Source organism: Delphinapterus leucas, chromosome 2, assembly GCF_059928025.1.
Source record: "Delphinapterus leucas isolate spDelLeu-1000000601 "Yukka" chromosome 2, BTC_Dleu_Yukka2, whole genome shotgun sequence".
Taxonomy (NCBI): Eukaryota; Metazoa; Chordata; class Mammalia; order Artiodactyla; family Monodontidae; genus Delphinapterus; species Delphinapterus leucas.
In genome coordinates this window covers 65,220,018-65,233,727 of record NC_143130.1, presented here as the reverse complement: position 1 = coordinate 65,233,727, position 13,710 = coordinate 65,220,018, and the positions used below count along the sequence as shown (strand labels likewise).

The 13,710-nt window shown below is 39.1% G+C and overlaps 1 protein-coding gene across 1 annotated transcript in view; it reads right to left on the bottom strand.

Annotated features, from left to right (window-relative positions):
- The window catches only part of NPTN (neuroplastin), a 58,936-nt gene extending 48,777 nt beyond the window's left edge, over window positions 1–10,159 (bottom strand). Inside the window, exon 1 of the mRNA XM_089907022.1 lies at window positions 9,973–10,159. Coding sequence (XP_089763148.1) covers window positions 9,973–10,063 — 91 coding nt within the window. The 5' untranslated portion in view covers window positions 10,064–10,159. The remainder of the gene's footprint in view (window positions 1–9,972) is intronic.
- Between the last annotated feature and the right edge of the window lie 3,551 nt (window positions 10,160–13,710).

Here is a 13,710-nt window from a genome sequence, read left to right as displayed (position 1 = left end):
GAATAAAATAATACTACCCTAAACTACACTTACTCATACAAAATTTGCAATGTAACATGATTTTGCTCATATTAAATCTACTTTTTAAAGGTTTCTAATACACAAAAACTAACCAAATTACAAGACTCTTGGTTAAGTTCTAAGTGGAAGGTCAAAACAGCAAAAAAGACATTCTTCTAGGATCACCAGATGTACGAAATAAAAATTCTTCGTTGTTTATCTGAAATTCAAATATATATGGGTGTCCTGCATTTTACCTAGCAACCCTACAGTCTTCGAGCTAATTAAAGTGAGCTCCCATCTCTACCAAAGTACTGCAGCACCAGCTCCACTCATAAAACAGGCTGGGGCTTCTGTCACAGCAGTATTTTGACTGAGAAGCCTTAAGAGTTAGTCTGGAAGTGCTCATTTCCTGATGATAAGCCTTTCTTAATAGCTAAAATGTACCACACAAAAGAAAAGTCTAATTTCTTAAAGCCAAAGGTTAAACTTTTACTAGGTTCCATCCAGTCTAGTGAATGAACTCTTACAAAGCTTATGCTTCTGTGTGTGAAACAGGGATTGGAAAAATTTCAGTGTAGATTTTTGATAACTAAACAAAAAAGCTGTTTATGAAGGTTACAGTAAACAGAATCCTGTTTAAAGTATTAAGGCAGGTCTTAAAAGCTACTTTAAATGGATTCCAAAGTTAATCTACCATTTTTCTTGAATTCATAATCATAGAAATTTAGAGTTAGAAACAAACCAATTTCTGACCCTTAAAAACTTCTGGAAAGGGAATTCCCGGGCAGTCCAGTGGTTAGGACTCTGCGCTTTCACTGCTGAAGGCCTGGGTTCAATCCCTGGTCAGGGAACTAAGATCCTGCAAGCTGAGCGGCATAGCCAAAAAAAAAAAAAAAAAAAACTTCTGGAAAGCCCATCACATTTCCTATTCATTCCCATAAAGGTTTTTTTCTCCTCTTGAACTCCTAAATGAGTAATAGATATAACAGAAAGAGATATTCTCTTGTTTTATGAAGTCCCTGTCAACCAGCTCTTTGCCCTACTTATAATGGCTCTAACTATGAGTGACTGCAAATAACTCTATTCTTCTGCTAGTTTCATTTAAATCACCTTTTTCATACTAAACCTATGCTTTTCTTCCCAGTGGTCTAGGCCACTGCTCTTTGATACAGCCCATCCATCTTTGGAGACTGCCTAATTCCCTTACTTCATTTACACTGCTACCTTGAAGGTATTAATAGATAATCACATCCCCCTAGTGCTCCCTTTTCCTAATTTTAGCTCCTTCAGGCTTTTCTCCTAAGTCTCATGCTACCATCAATGTAGAACTATCTGCATCTTTTCCTAAATGTGGTTGGAAAGTGTTCGTAATTACTTGGAGTTCAATCCTAGTAAGAAAATAGAAACCATAATTTTGATACCTGATCACTATCTTCTTTGTCTAAGGGTAATTCAATGACAGTTCACTGCAAGTTATTTGAAACCTCTTTATACTTTCTCTTTTCCAGCTTCCTGGTTTGCATTAAGGCCATTTATTTCATCTTCTTGATGAATTATTTGAGATTAAGCATAAATGATATTAATTTCCATGCTGGAGCTGCTTAGCTGTTTTTTCCAGGTGCTCCACAATGGTTTCCAACCTGTTAAACTTGTATAATCACAAAAAATCCTAAATTAAATTTAACGAATTCATTCAATCTATGGATTGAAAATTATTTCACAGATAGTTGCCAACACAGTACAGGACATCTTGCCTTTGTTTCCTTCAAGAAGCAATGTCTAAAAATAAGAAAATAAAGTTGCTACTCTAGGATATTAAACAGGAAAGGCAAATGACTCTTCAGTGATGGTTCTGCTTTCCATCTCTTCCCTTGGCCAGTGTTCAAGTCATTCTGTACTCACCAGAAATGTGTAAGCATTCAGCTCAGAATAAATTGTAGTGCTCCCAGTCCTGTACTCAAGCAATAACTCAAAGGTAGGGCCAGGGAATAATGACTATAAGCGCTAATTTAAAAGAAAGGACAACTAAACATACTGGGAAACTTGTGCTTTGCTTATGATATTCAAATTATTGTAGCTTTCCCTTTTTCTGAAATTCAAATGGAGAGGGGGAATCAATATTATATAAGTAATGAGTAACATATTAATTAAACAATGCTATATTTTCTTTACTAATGATGACTAATAACAGTACATGTTGATATTACTGATAAATGCCTCGTGAAAGTCCTTATGTTTACAAAAATCATCATATTGCTTCAGATTACATAGTATATAAAAATAAAACAAAACTACTCCATACTTGAAAATGCTCTGTTTTCCAAACATGAGTTTCATAGCCTGTTAATGAATTATGAAATCAATTTAGAAGGTCACAATGGTTTCCTTCAAATACATTACAGAGTAAGGAAAGGTATTATTTCACAAAACGTTACATATTTCTGCATATACTTAGTCACAAATAAAGTCTATTTCTTTATCTGGGTCAAGACAAAAGTTTGAAAGCCTTTTGCTGAAGGGCTTTTATATTTTTAAAGTCATTACAACATAATTACATATGAACCAAATTATTTCTATTTTACTAAGTTAATCCCTAACTAACTACATTTCAGCACCTAGAAAATTTTAGTTTGCAATGTTAATTTTTCAGGTTATTTTTAAATTAATAAGCAGCAAGGATGTGGCTAATAACTGTTGACACATGATGGTTATATGGGAGTTTATTACATTATTCATTCTACTTTCTAATGTTTGAAATTCTAACAAAATGTAAAAAGGAAAAAATAGGAAATGGACCTACCAAATAAGGTAGTATAACGAATAAATTTATAAGCTGAGACTTTGACACTCTGTTTCTAAGGAATATCAATCTACAAACTTGCTCAGATTTAATTCAGGTAACGCTTGGGTTGCCCTGTTCAACTATAATGGACAGGTTTAAAGGTCTTTAACAAATGCATAGGGACAGGAGAAATTAATTCATAAACAGAAAGCAAAACTTCTCAAAGGATAACATAAAAATACAATTAGTTAAGTGTGCTTCACTGCCTCTTCAACAGTCAACTACTTTTCAACCAACAAAGAGAACACAAAATATCTACCTACCTGGCAGTGATTTTCATTTCTTAATTGTTTAATTCACACTGGCAATTTTCCTAGCAAGCTTAATATGCTATCTCTATAACAGACACCATTCTGCCTTCTTTGAAACATGAACTAGAAGTGTTGTCTGAAGTAGGTTTACAGGCAGTTGGATTTCAAAACAGTGCATGGCCTCAAAGTCAATTTTCCTTAATTCCAAAAAGTTAGTTTCAAAAAATTTATTAAAACAAAGTATTCTCTCTCTAGGCCTTTTAACCATTAGAAGCAGTAACTACCTAAACTGTAAGGTCCATAGCACTGTGTAATTTTAGAACTGGAAGGTAATTTACACATCATGTAGTCTAGTGGTTTACAAATACTATCATCAGGAAGAAAAATCGATGACATAATTTATATATGCAAGCACACTCTCACTTTTTTTTTTAAATGTATCTTACTGCATATGGAACATTTTGCCTTGTTAGTATTCTGTCACAAAGGACATATTGTCTTGTATTTTATATTTAATCACTTTTAGAATGTGAGTATACATTTGGATAGGATTAAAACTATGGGTGCAATTTGGAACTTTATGTTTTCTAATAATAGAGCCTTACATAATATACAGAATCCTGACACCTTCAGAGTGATCTCAAATCATCTCATTATATTTCACTGTCTAGTCAATTTGAAGCAATAGTTGGGTGTAACAATGATATAAATCAAGACAAAGCAAAGGGAAGCAAAGCATATCCAAATTGACATACTTCTGGAAAAAACCATAAAGCGTACCCTAAGGTTCCAGTAAATAAGATTATTTAGAAAGAAGGTTAGTCTTTTTTTTTTAGAAGGTTAGTCTTAAAACATTCCATAATTGTTTCCAGAAATGCAAAAGAATACCATTCAGTACTTTTTAGTACAAGGAACTTAACACAATAAGTTTCCATCAAACTTTCCATCAAACTGCCACAGCTTTAACGAAGAGATAAGACTAAGTTTTTAAAATTTGAAACACAACGAAAACAAGAAACAAAACAAAAAGAACAGTAGATGTGTGAGGAACATCAAATAAATTTACCACTGACTTACTGTATGCAAATAAATGTAGATAACTAGGGGAATTCTTTAAGTATTTAGTAAACCCCCATTTCCACACAGACCAATTAAAAGTTCTCAACAATAACGAAAAAGTAACCTCTAGTTAAGTTTGATTAATAAACGTCTATTTTTGCATATACACAAAAGCAAGCAACAACAACAAAAAAATTAGGCCTACTTTCAATTTTAGACGACATGGTAAACTGGAATTGTACAAATCCTGACTCTTGAATAAACCTGAAAACCATACAATTTACTTGTGTATTCAAGTTTTTAATGTAAACATCAATACCTTTGGAATAATGTTTTTACATAGGATCAGTACAGTATTTTACTTTAAATTCAGTGAGAAGTTTACTTCTATATATATAAGCCTATAAAATGCAACAGTTTATATTCAACCAGTTTTACTGGAGAAGTTTCCTGCTTTCACAAAGCTAATCCTTACCAACTAAAATTAGGAATTCCGGGGGAAAAAAAATCCACAAGAACCTCACAATTTAAAAATGCATTATCTAAGGTGCTTAAAATTAAGCTCCATATCACCAATGGCATTTATAAAAATTCATGTAAAATGATAGTGTTTTGTTTAAAGAGGAACACTGAAAGCAAGGCCGACTGTTCACAGGCGGCGATTTTGCATCATTACATATTTTAATTTTGATGTTCGGATATACTTTAGAGGACCCTGGTCTATTTATTCTTTCTAACAGATTCTATTTTTCCAGATGCTTGTCAAAGGAAGATTCATTCCTCATTCTTGCTTCCTGTTTTTCTCCTTGTACAATTACTATAGCCTTTCTTCTGTCTTTTCTCTTAGAACTTCATTCTCTACTTCTGATCCTGTCCAGACTGTGCTCACTGTAAACAAACTGAATAGACTGCCTCAGAAATTTTTTCACACAATTCACTTCTTCCAAAATTTCTTTGCATAATTTTATTCAAGTTTTTATTGAACATCTCCTGTGTGATATCCAAAACAGTCTCATTCATTATTTTCCTACATGCTTCATTTGTATAGATATTAACACCTTATCTCCTTCCCAAATTGTCTTGAAAAAACACCTTTACATAGACGCAGCAAAATTTCAGATTTTAAATATGAAACATCTTACTCTGAAAAAGTAGCTCAAACTAAATAAATGAAAAACAATGTCCAAATTGACAGAGCACTTTTCTAATCGTATCCGGTCATCTCTGCCGGCCCAGTTATTTACTTTTATTAAAAAAATAAAAATAAAGACAATACAATTACATTTTGTCTTTTATTAATGTCTAAAGGTATACTCCACAGGAGGAGAAAATGTTTCACATTAAAACTGTATTAATGAGAAAAATCAAGGGATTCCTTCAAGACAAAACAGTCTGATTTTTCATGAGGATCTGTATAACTCACACAAAGTCAGATCTGTAATGAACTTCAATCTTAATTTATGGTGAATGTTTGGACTGTAGGGTACATTTACATATAAATACTTTTATTGCCTTTTATTGTTTTAAACCTTGGTATACTAACACGTTAAGCTCTGTTATGTCTGACAACACAAAAACCTACCTGCATCTTTTTCTAATTTGGATACAGGAATCTTGAAAAACAAAGACTAGAGCTTAGGAACAGATCCTGATGTTGTAACATGGCCTTACCACCCTGGTCCCCTGACCAATTTCTCATGCCTGGGTGCTTCATTACATCAGTAGTGACACTGTTGTCAGTTGCCTGAGAGTCTGGAGGTTTATGATCTCCTTAGGAAATGCTAATAAATTCCAAGGCAAACAGTTTCTTCTGGTCATTTAAAATCTTATTTGGGCTAATTATGTTAAGATTTGCTGCTTGATATTTGGCATGGCATTTGTGCCACAGCTGCTATAGATAACACGTCTTCCATTGCTCATTTTAGTTCACCCAAAGGAGAGATGCACTATCAATAGCAAACGTCTAAAAACATACTCAGGGAGAGAAACTGCCAAACCACTGAAGCAAACAGCACTTGACAGAAAAGAAAAAGATTCATGAATCATCTAATGCAAATACTGGCACTGTTACAAAGCACAATGTTCACAACTATCTAGTATCACCCAAGCAAAATGGTTTCTTAAAATTTAGATCATTAATAAACTCATTTTAGATCATTCGACTCATCTTCTCCCCCTAAACAGTGTTAATTGTCTATTTTTATATTTTCAGTATGAATACATTACATTTTTACACTTCACATTCATTCATCAGTTAACATCTCCAACACTTCACTGTGTGCCAGGCACTACATTCTATTTCTCTTATTCACAACAATGAGATGCTATGAAAAGGTGCTACCTAGCCATGAAAAGATATTTAGTTCACTGAAAGAGAAAGAAAACCATGAAACCTCCCAGACAATTAAATGGAAGTATGAACTTCCTCATCAGAATCTACAATTGCAGAGGCAGCACAGCTGGTCACTTCTATAAAAAAGTTACATAAGCAAAAAGCACAAATCTGGGGCCTTCAAATGGCCTACTTAACTTTTTTCAAGATGACAGTGAGCAGCATTAACAATTAAATGCTTGATATATACATGAAGAAAAATAATTAATAATGGTATTTTTAAAGGATAATAATAGTAATAGATAACATTTACTCACTACAGTAAGCAAACATTTAGTACATATAGTATTGTTATGCTACATATAGTAATGTAGCATATGTTACATATAGTAACATATGTTACATATAGTAACAAGTGTTACATATAGTAAAACTTTACTCCCTACTGAGACTCACTATATGCCTGCCAGGCAGAAACCTAAGTGCTTTATGGTCATTGTCTCATTTAATTCTCACATCATCCCTAGGGGATGGGCATTATTATAAACCCCATTTTACAGATGATAAAACTGAGACTTGGAAGTATTAAGCATCTTACTCAAGGTCACTCAGCTACCAAGAGATGGGACTCAAACCCAGGTCTATCAGGATCCAGAGTCTGTGCTCTTGATCATCATATAATACTGTCTGGTTTATACTTATTCAATTTTAATTTCACTCTAAAGCTTTCAAAGTCTTACCAGGAAGGTTATATTTTAGGACAGGTTTCTTCCTTTAAAATGACACGTTAAAGAGGATTTTACTTGAAACTATGGTCCTACAAGTCTAACTGTTTGGATGGGAAACAAATTCTATCTAAATGAAAAACCCTGAATCTCTATGGTAATGGGTCACAGCTAGAAGAGACCTTGAGAGTCATCTAGTCCAAATTCTTCATTTTAGGAATAACGAAAAACAACTATACTCAGTCTAAACTACCACATAATCCAGAAATACTTCGGTTTGGGGACGTTTTTTAAAAAGTCATCATTTTAAATAGATAATCCAACTTTTCAAGATCATCCAGAGCATAGTATCCATTTCTGAAAAACACTACAAGAAAATACAAACTCCATGACATGAGGTCAGACGATTGTAGAGCTATTACCAATTGAAAGCTTTAATCTTACAGACTTGCTATAAAAAGCTATAAAATGGCATCCTTACCTACATGGACTCAAACTCAAAAAAATACCCATTTCTTCCTTGAATTAAATTTACATTCATTTGGGTCAACTACAAGCTCAGCTTCACTTCACCAGTCATGTCATGTGACTGAATTCAAGCTCATTTCAAGGAAAAGGCTGCACTGTGCTGTATTTAGAACACATATCACTGAGAATAGCCAGATGAGTCTTTGTAGGCCCATCCAAAAACCTTGCTTTAGTTGCTAAGAAACTACAATTTCACTGTATTATAAATTTTTGAAGAAGCTATGCCAGCACAGAGATTGAACATGTTGAGATCAAAAATCTCTCACCTATTGTGCCAAATGAAACCTTGCTTTTTACACAAATTGAATAGCTGAAATTAGTATTAGGCTTAAGTCATATTGTTAACACAGACTACAAACTGATAAGACAAATCAAACTAACTCTACTTTGCCTTCCTTAGTGGCCTCATGCTTTGGAGGAAAATAGGGAAAATACCCAATATGCTTCGTATATTCAATGCTAGAGACAGAAAAATGTTTCCTTCCTGACCCCTGCAGTGATAATTCAAGGCCATGAAGCATACATAAGATTTTATTTATACGATTTGGTATGACAAACACTTACATTTAACTGATGCTTTTTCGATCTTTACTGATATATTCTCACTGTAATCTTCAGCATTTTAAGCCTAGATTCTCCTTAGAATGCTTAACTCCATTCTTTTTTTTTTTTTTTAATGAAAGCCATTTTAATTTCAGCTATTCCAACAAGAGTAATTTTAAATTGTTCTAGCATAACAAACAACAAAGAAACACCAAAGAATTAACAAAAGAATGTATAGTTCACTCTTCAGTACAGTCATGTATGAGTTCACCCTCATAAATTTTTTCCTATAAAAATATTTTTTAAACCTCTTAAAGGTTGTTTCCACAAGAGCAGAAACGGGTTCACAATACTTCTAATCTCATCTTTGAAAGATCAATTCAGCAGCTGAATTGTAACACATACCTTTAACAATCGGAATCTTTTTTGTCTAGATCCCCCCTCACCATACTTGCCCACCATTTCTCCATCTTCTCTAAACAGCTTCAGTTCAAAACCCAACTCTCTCCTTTCCACTGTATCCTGCACACATCCCAGGGACTACTTTTATGTTCCTCAGAAATAATGTCTCTTCAGTCTTGAAACTTTTCGATCTTAAAAACCCACTTCCTCCATCTCTCTCTCTCTCCAGTGACTGCTCTCAATCCCACCACTGCAGTTTCAGCTGTGTGTCCCTGCCTTCCCAAAGGCCCCAACCCATATCAAACAGCACTTGCCAAAACTCAGCTCCTCCCTTCCCTAATATATCCTCCACACTGCAAACCAACATTACACCCCCGGCTTCCTGCATTTTACTCCCTTCCCTTATTTTCTGTCTTACCCCACCCCCATCTCTATAGCCAGAAACCCTTATTTCTATAATAAATAATTCCCCCTACCTCAGTTTCAACCCTTTCTCCCCATCCTCTTCTCCTTTTTCCTCTCCTTATTTAGAAACTCCTTTTTGCTCTCCCAACCACTACCCTAGAATGCCCAACACTCCACCCTCCTTAGTAAACCCAGTTCTCTTCCCTCATCTCGTTTAGAGCCACTGCTGCTTCTCTTTCCAGATCCCCTACTGCAGTCAACCCACTATCTTGGCTTTCCACCCACCTTCTCTCCACCTCCACAGCCAAGGCTCCCTGATTCTTTACCCCCTCCTTAAGGCTCTAGTACTCTGCTCAGTATTCTTCAGTACTCCCTTCCCCCCACGTCTCTCTTATTTTTTAAGGATATCACCAGTCTTACGGGGCCCCAGTAGAACCCTGGACGACCCCAGTGACCCCAGTGTTCTCTTGGGGAGCCTGACACCACTCTCCGTCACCTTAAACACAAATGCCTGTCTTGTGCCGCCTTTAAACGCTGCGCCCCCTCCTCGCCGCCCCCGCTACGCCAGCTCCTCACGTCGGCTTCCTCGGGGTCCCCTCCCCGACTCGGAGCGACAAGCCCCACGACGTGGAGCCTCTAAGTCAACAACACCTCAGGCTCTTATCGGACGCCCCCACCTCTCGGATAGGCGCCTCCGGTTCTCACACCAGCGCCTCTTCGAACTCCCGACCGGCATCTGCTCGTCTCGGGCCCGCAGCCCCCCAGACTCCGATTGCCGGCCCCCCTCCCCTGGCTCCACCACCTCCTCGGGCCCCGAACGGCCCTATCCGGCCGCCAGCTTCCCTCAGCCCCCGCCCGGCCCGCCCCCGGCGCCCCGCTTACCGTTCTGAGCGGCGCCTGGCCCTGGGAGGAGGGAGCCAGAGACCAGCAACAGCGAAAGGGCCAGGGCGCTGGGGAGCGACGAGCCCGACATTCTCCCTGCAGAAGACCGAACAGCGAACGGGCCGAGGCCGGAGCCGGGGCCGGGGAAGGGAGGGGAGGGAGGGAGGGGGCGGGCGAGCGCTCGTGGGAGAGAGCGAGGGAGGCAGCCGTGGCTCGGCTCCGTCCTTCCCCGTCCTCCTACCGCCGCAGCGCCCAAGCCTCGCGAGACCTTCGCTCCCGGCCGTGGGCGGCTGAGGAGCAACGGCGTCAAGGCTCGCGAGAAGAGGCGGTCTCAATCGATCCTCCTGCCCCTCGGACTCCGCGTTCCCGCCCCTGCAGAGGCTGATTGGCCTAGCGCGAGATAGGTCACGTGCCAGGGACGCCTCTGGCCACGTGACGGGGAGAGGCGGAGCTCCTGGTCTCGGCCCTGGGCAAGGGAGAAGTTTGCGTTCTGCTTATTCCTCTGTGAATGCGGGGAGCGCACATAAATAAGAGGAAGCTTTGGGAATATATTTCTCCGCCCATCCTGCCTTTCAGTTGTTGGAGCTCTTGGCTGCAAAATTTAATGCAACACCGACTCTTTTAAGCCTTCCTCTCATTGTTCCCTATCAAAGTCCTGCTGTTTCTTCCTTCTGGACTTTGACCTTAGACCCTCTACTGGCATCTGGCTTCAGCCTCCCATTTTAACCCCGTGTATTAACCTTCTAGGCTAAATGATGCACTCCCCGTGCCTGGTATTACCTTGTGCTTTACTGCCTCTACATCTGCTCCCTCAGCGTGGAACGTCCTCCTTTTCCTCGCCCTTCTATTTCCCCTCCCCCATTTTGGCCTTATTTTAGCTACGTAGAATCTCAGGCCTGAAGTTCAACTAGACTAATAGTTAGTCAGACAATTTAGGCACTAAATTCTACGAGGAAGTAATCTTGTATTATATGAAGAATCTTCAGAAGCATTTTTGTGCAGCGAACATTCATTGAGTACCTACTGTGTACCAGGTTTTCACATCCGATGTGAAACCTGCATGAAAAAGTGGTCCCCACTCTCACAAAGTTCACAGCCTAGTTTGTCAGAGGAGGGAGGAAAAGGACAAATGACTGCATAGCAAAACGACCCATAGGAAAGGAGCCAGCTGAGTGCTCCGGCAATGTGGTCACAACTGTTTGCATGGAAGTTTGGGAAATGCCCTTTTTCAGGGTATTTTTGGTACTACCCTGAGCGCCGTCAATCCTTGGTTGGCAAAGGATTTCTGTGGCTTAGCTCATCGCTGACTCAGAACAGACATCTTGGGGAGTGTCTGCGGAGTGAAACTGAGAGGAATCAAGTAAGCAGTCCTGGTGACCTGACTCAATTCGAAGAGAAAACTTGAAGAACCTAGAAGAAGGAGCATTCACCATGACCCTCACACTCTCAAGCCAAAGTGGACTCAAGCTTTCAACATGAACCAGATAGCTGATGGTTCCAGACTGAGCTTTCTAGCAAGCTACAGCTATGGCATGTTGTTGATTGAAATGAAACTACATCCTTCAAGACTTCAGGTGTGTGAGTGACAAAAAGGTTGGCATGTATCTTTGGACAAAGGCCATTCTGCAGACAGCTCTCGATGGAGGGCTACAGGGCTGCCTGTGGTGGGACCAAGATTTTCAGCTGATGGAAGCTTCAGTCAGATGCAGCCATCCTGCCTCATCATCAAAATCCCCATTTGGTTAGGGGTCCTTACAACAAGGAGTCCTTACAAAGTGATTGTGCTCATTTAGTGGGTAGGGAAACTGAGGCTGAGAGAGGCATAAATTACCCAGGGTCTGAATGGTTTTGGTAATCATTAATACCAAAAACTTTGGTTTGCCTCCTTCTAGGTTCATGGCAGGAGTGCCCTTCCTTGTCCTCTTGAAGTTGGGAGTGGCATGTGACTTGCTTCCACCAGGCCAGTGAAAAGTGACATGCATCATTTTCAAGCAGAAGCATTTCATTTCAGTTGCAGAAACCATAGCATACTCTTTTCCCTGCATGGTGATCAGTGATCATGATCACTGGCATGTGTCAAAATGAAGCCTGGGTCCCTAAGTAAGCCCAGGCCTACCATGTACAATTGGTAGTGTCTGTTGACTTAAGCTACTGAGATTCAGAGGTGTTTTCTCCTGCATAACTTGTGCTATTCTGGTTAGGGGAAAGATGAAATTCAACTCCATCCCACTACTACCACCACCATCTACTAGCTGTGTCTTGGACAAGTGACCTGTCTCTCTGGATCCTATTTATCTGTCAGATGATGCTAATGGTAGTACATACTCAACTCATAAGATTATCAGAGCAATAAATGAGTAAATTTATGTACAATGTTTAGATCAGTTTCTGTTTCATGTAGACACTCAAATGTTGATGATAATAAATACTGTTGCTGCTGCTGCAACTTTAACTCCAGCACTGTGCTCTTCCCACTATGTCATGCTTCTTACAAAAAGTGATTCAGGAAGAAAATTTTAAGTACAATGTTACCATCAACTCTCAAAACCTGCAGTTATGAGGAATCTTTTTACCTAGAAGAAAACATCCTCAAATCCCATGTGCTAGTAGCTGTACTTTTAGACCCCCCTTTAGGGGAAATCCAAAACCTCCAATAACTCAGTAACTTCTTTAAAGGAACCTAGGAATTTAAATTTTTTCTCTTTTTTAAGGTTTACATGCACTTAAAAATCTCTCTACAGGTAAGTGCAGCTGTGCGGGAGGATGGCTGAGCTCCTTGTAATATCTCATAAGAGCCCTTAGGGGTCCTCAGTGGTCAGGCGGAGACACATTTTCCTGGCCTCCAGGGACTGCTTGGAGGTCTGGCTTTCCAGTATTGATAGTGCCTCCTGGTGGCAAGACCTGTAATAAAGCATTCCCAATTGAAAGGCTTTCCTGTGTGGGTTGGTTGGTTGGTTGGTTGATTTGTTTGTTTTGGTGTGGTTCATTGTCTTTGGAAGGATGCCAGTTGACTTTGAACTACCTTATGGTTTCCCTACTCCCTCGTCTGCAAAGATCTACTCCTTTGAAGTTCTTTCCATTCAGATATACCACCCTGCCCATCTTGATTGCTGTCATCTGACCCACCAACATAATTTTTTTTCCCTGCTCCTTCCAACTCTTAGCACCATCCTTGAACTCTATGGGTGAGTTCAGCATCCATGTTGATGATCTAGTCAATACCCTAGTCTCTCATCTCCAAAAAGCTACTCAACTGAGCCACCCTTTCCAAGGTTACACTCTCAACACCTTAATCACCCATAAAAGGCTCCATCTTAGGAATATGAAAATATAATACCTCACTGTCCATTTACCCTCCTATCCTTTCAGTTCCATGTGCTAGGACACCATTTGCTGTGATTCTTCAACCTCATTGAGACCTCTAATCCATTAATCCCACAAATTCTCATTGTCCATTCCTCATTTCCTTTCTGGTCCAGTTTAGAGCTCAAGATTCATCATTATAATCGTTTCCTTACCCACCTCAATCTCCGATATACTTTCCTGGAAAAACCACAACCTGGCTAAGCACTACACTCTGAGATGAAGTTTCACGCCCTGCACCTGAGCAACTGAATGTTGCCCGAGAAAAAAATCACACAGACAGGCTGAATGACATCATTTTAAATTCATGGTCTCAAACCCCAAATCTCAAACCTCAAAACTCAACACCACCCAGCAACCCTACTCTTTCATATG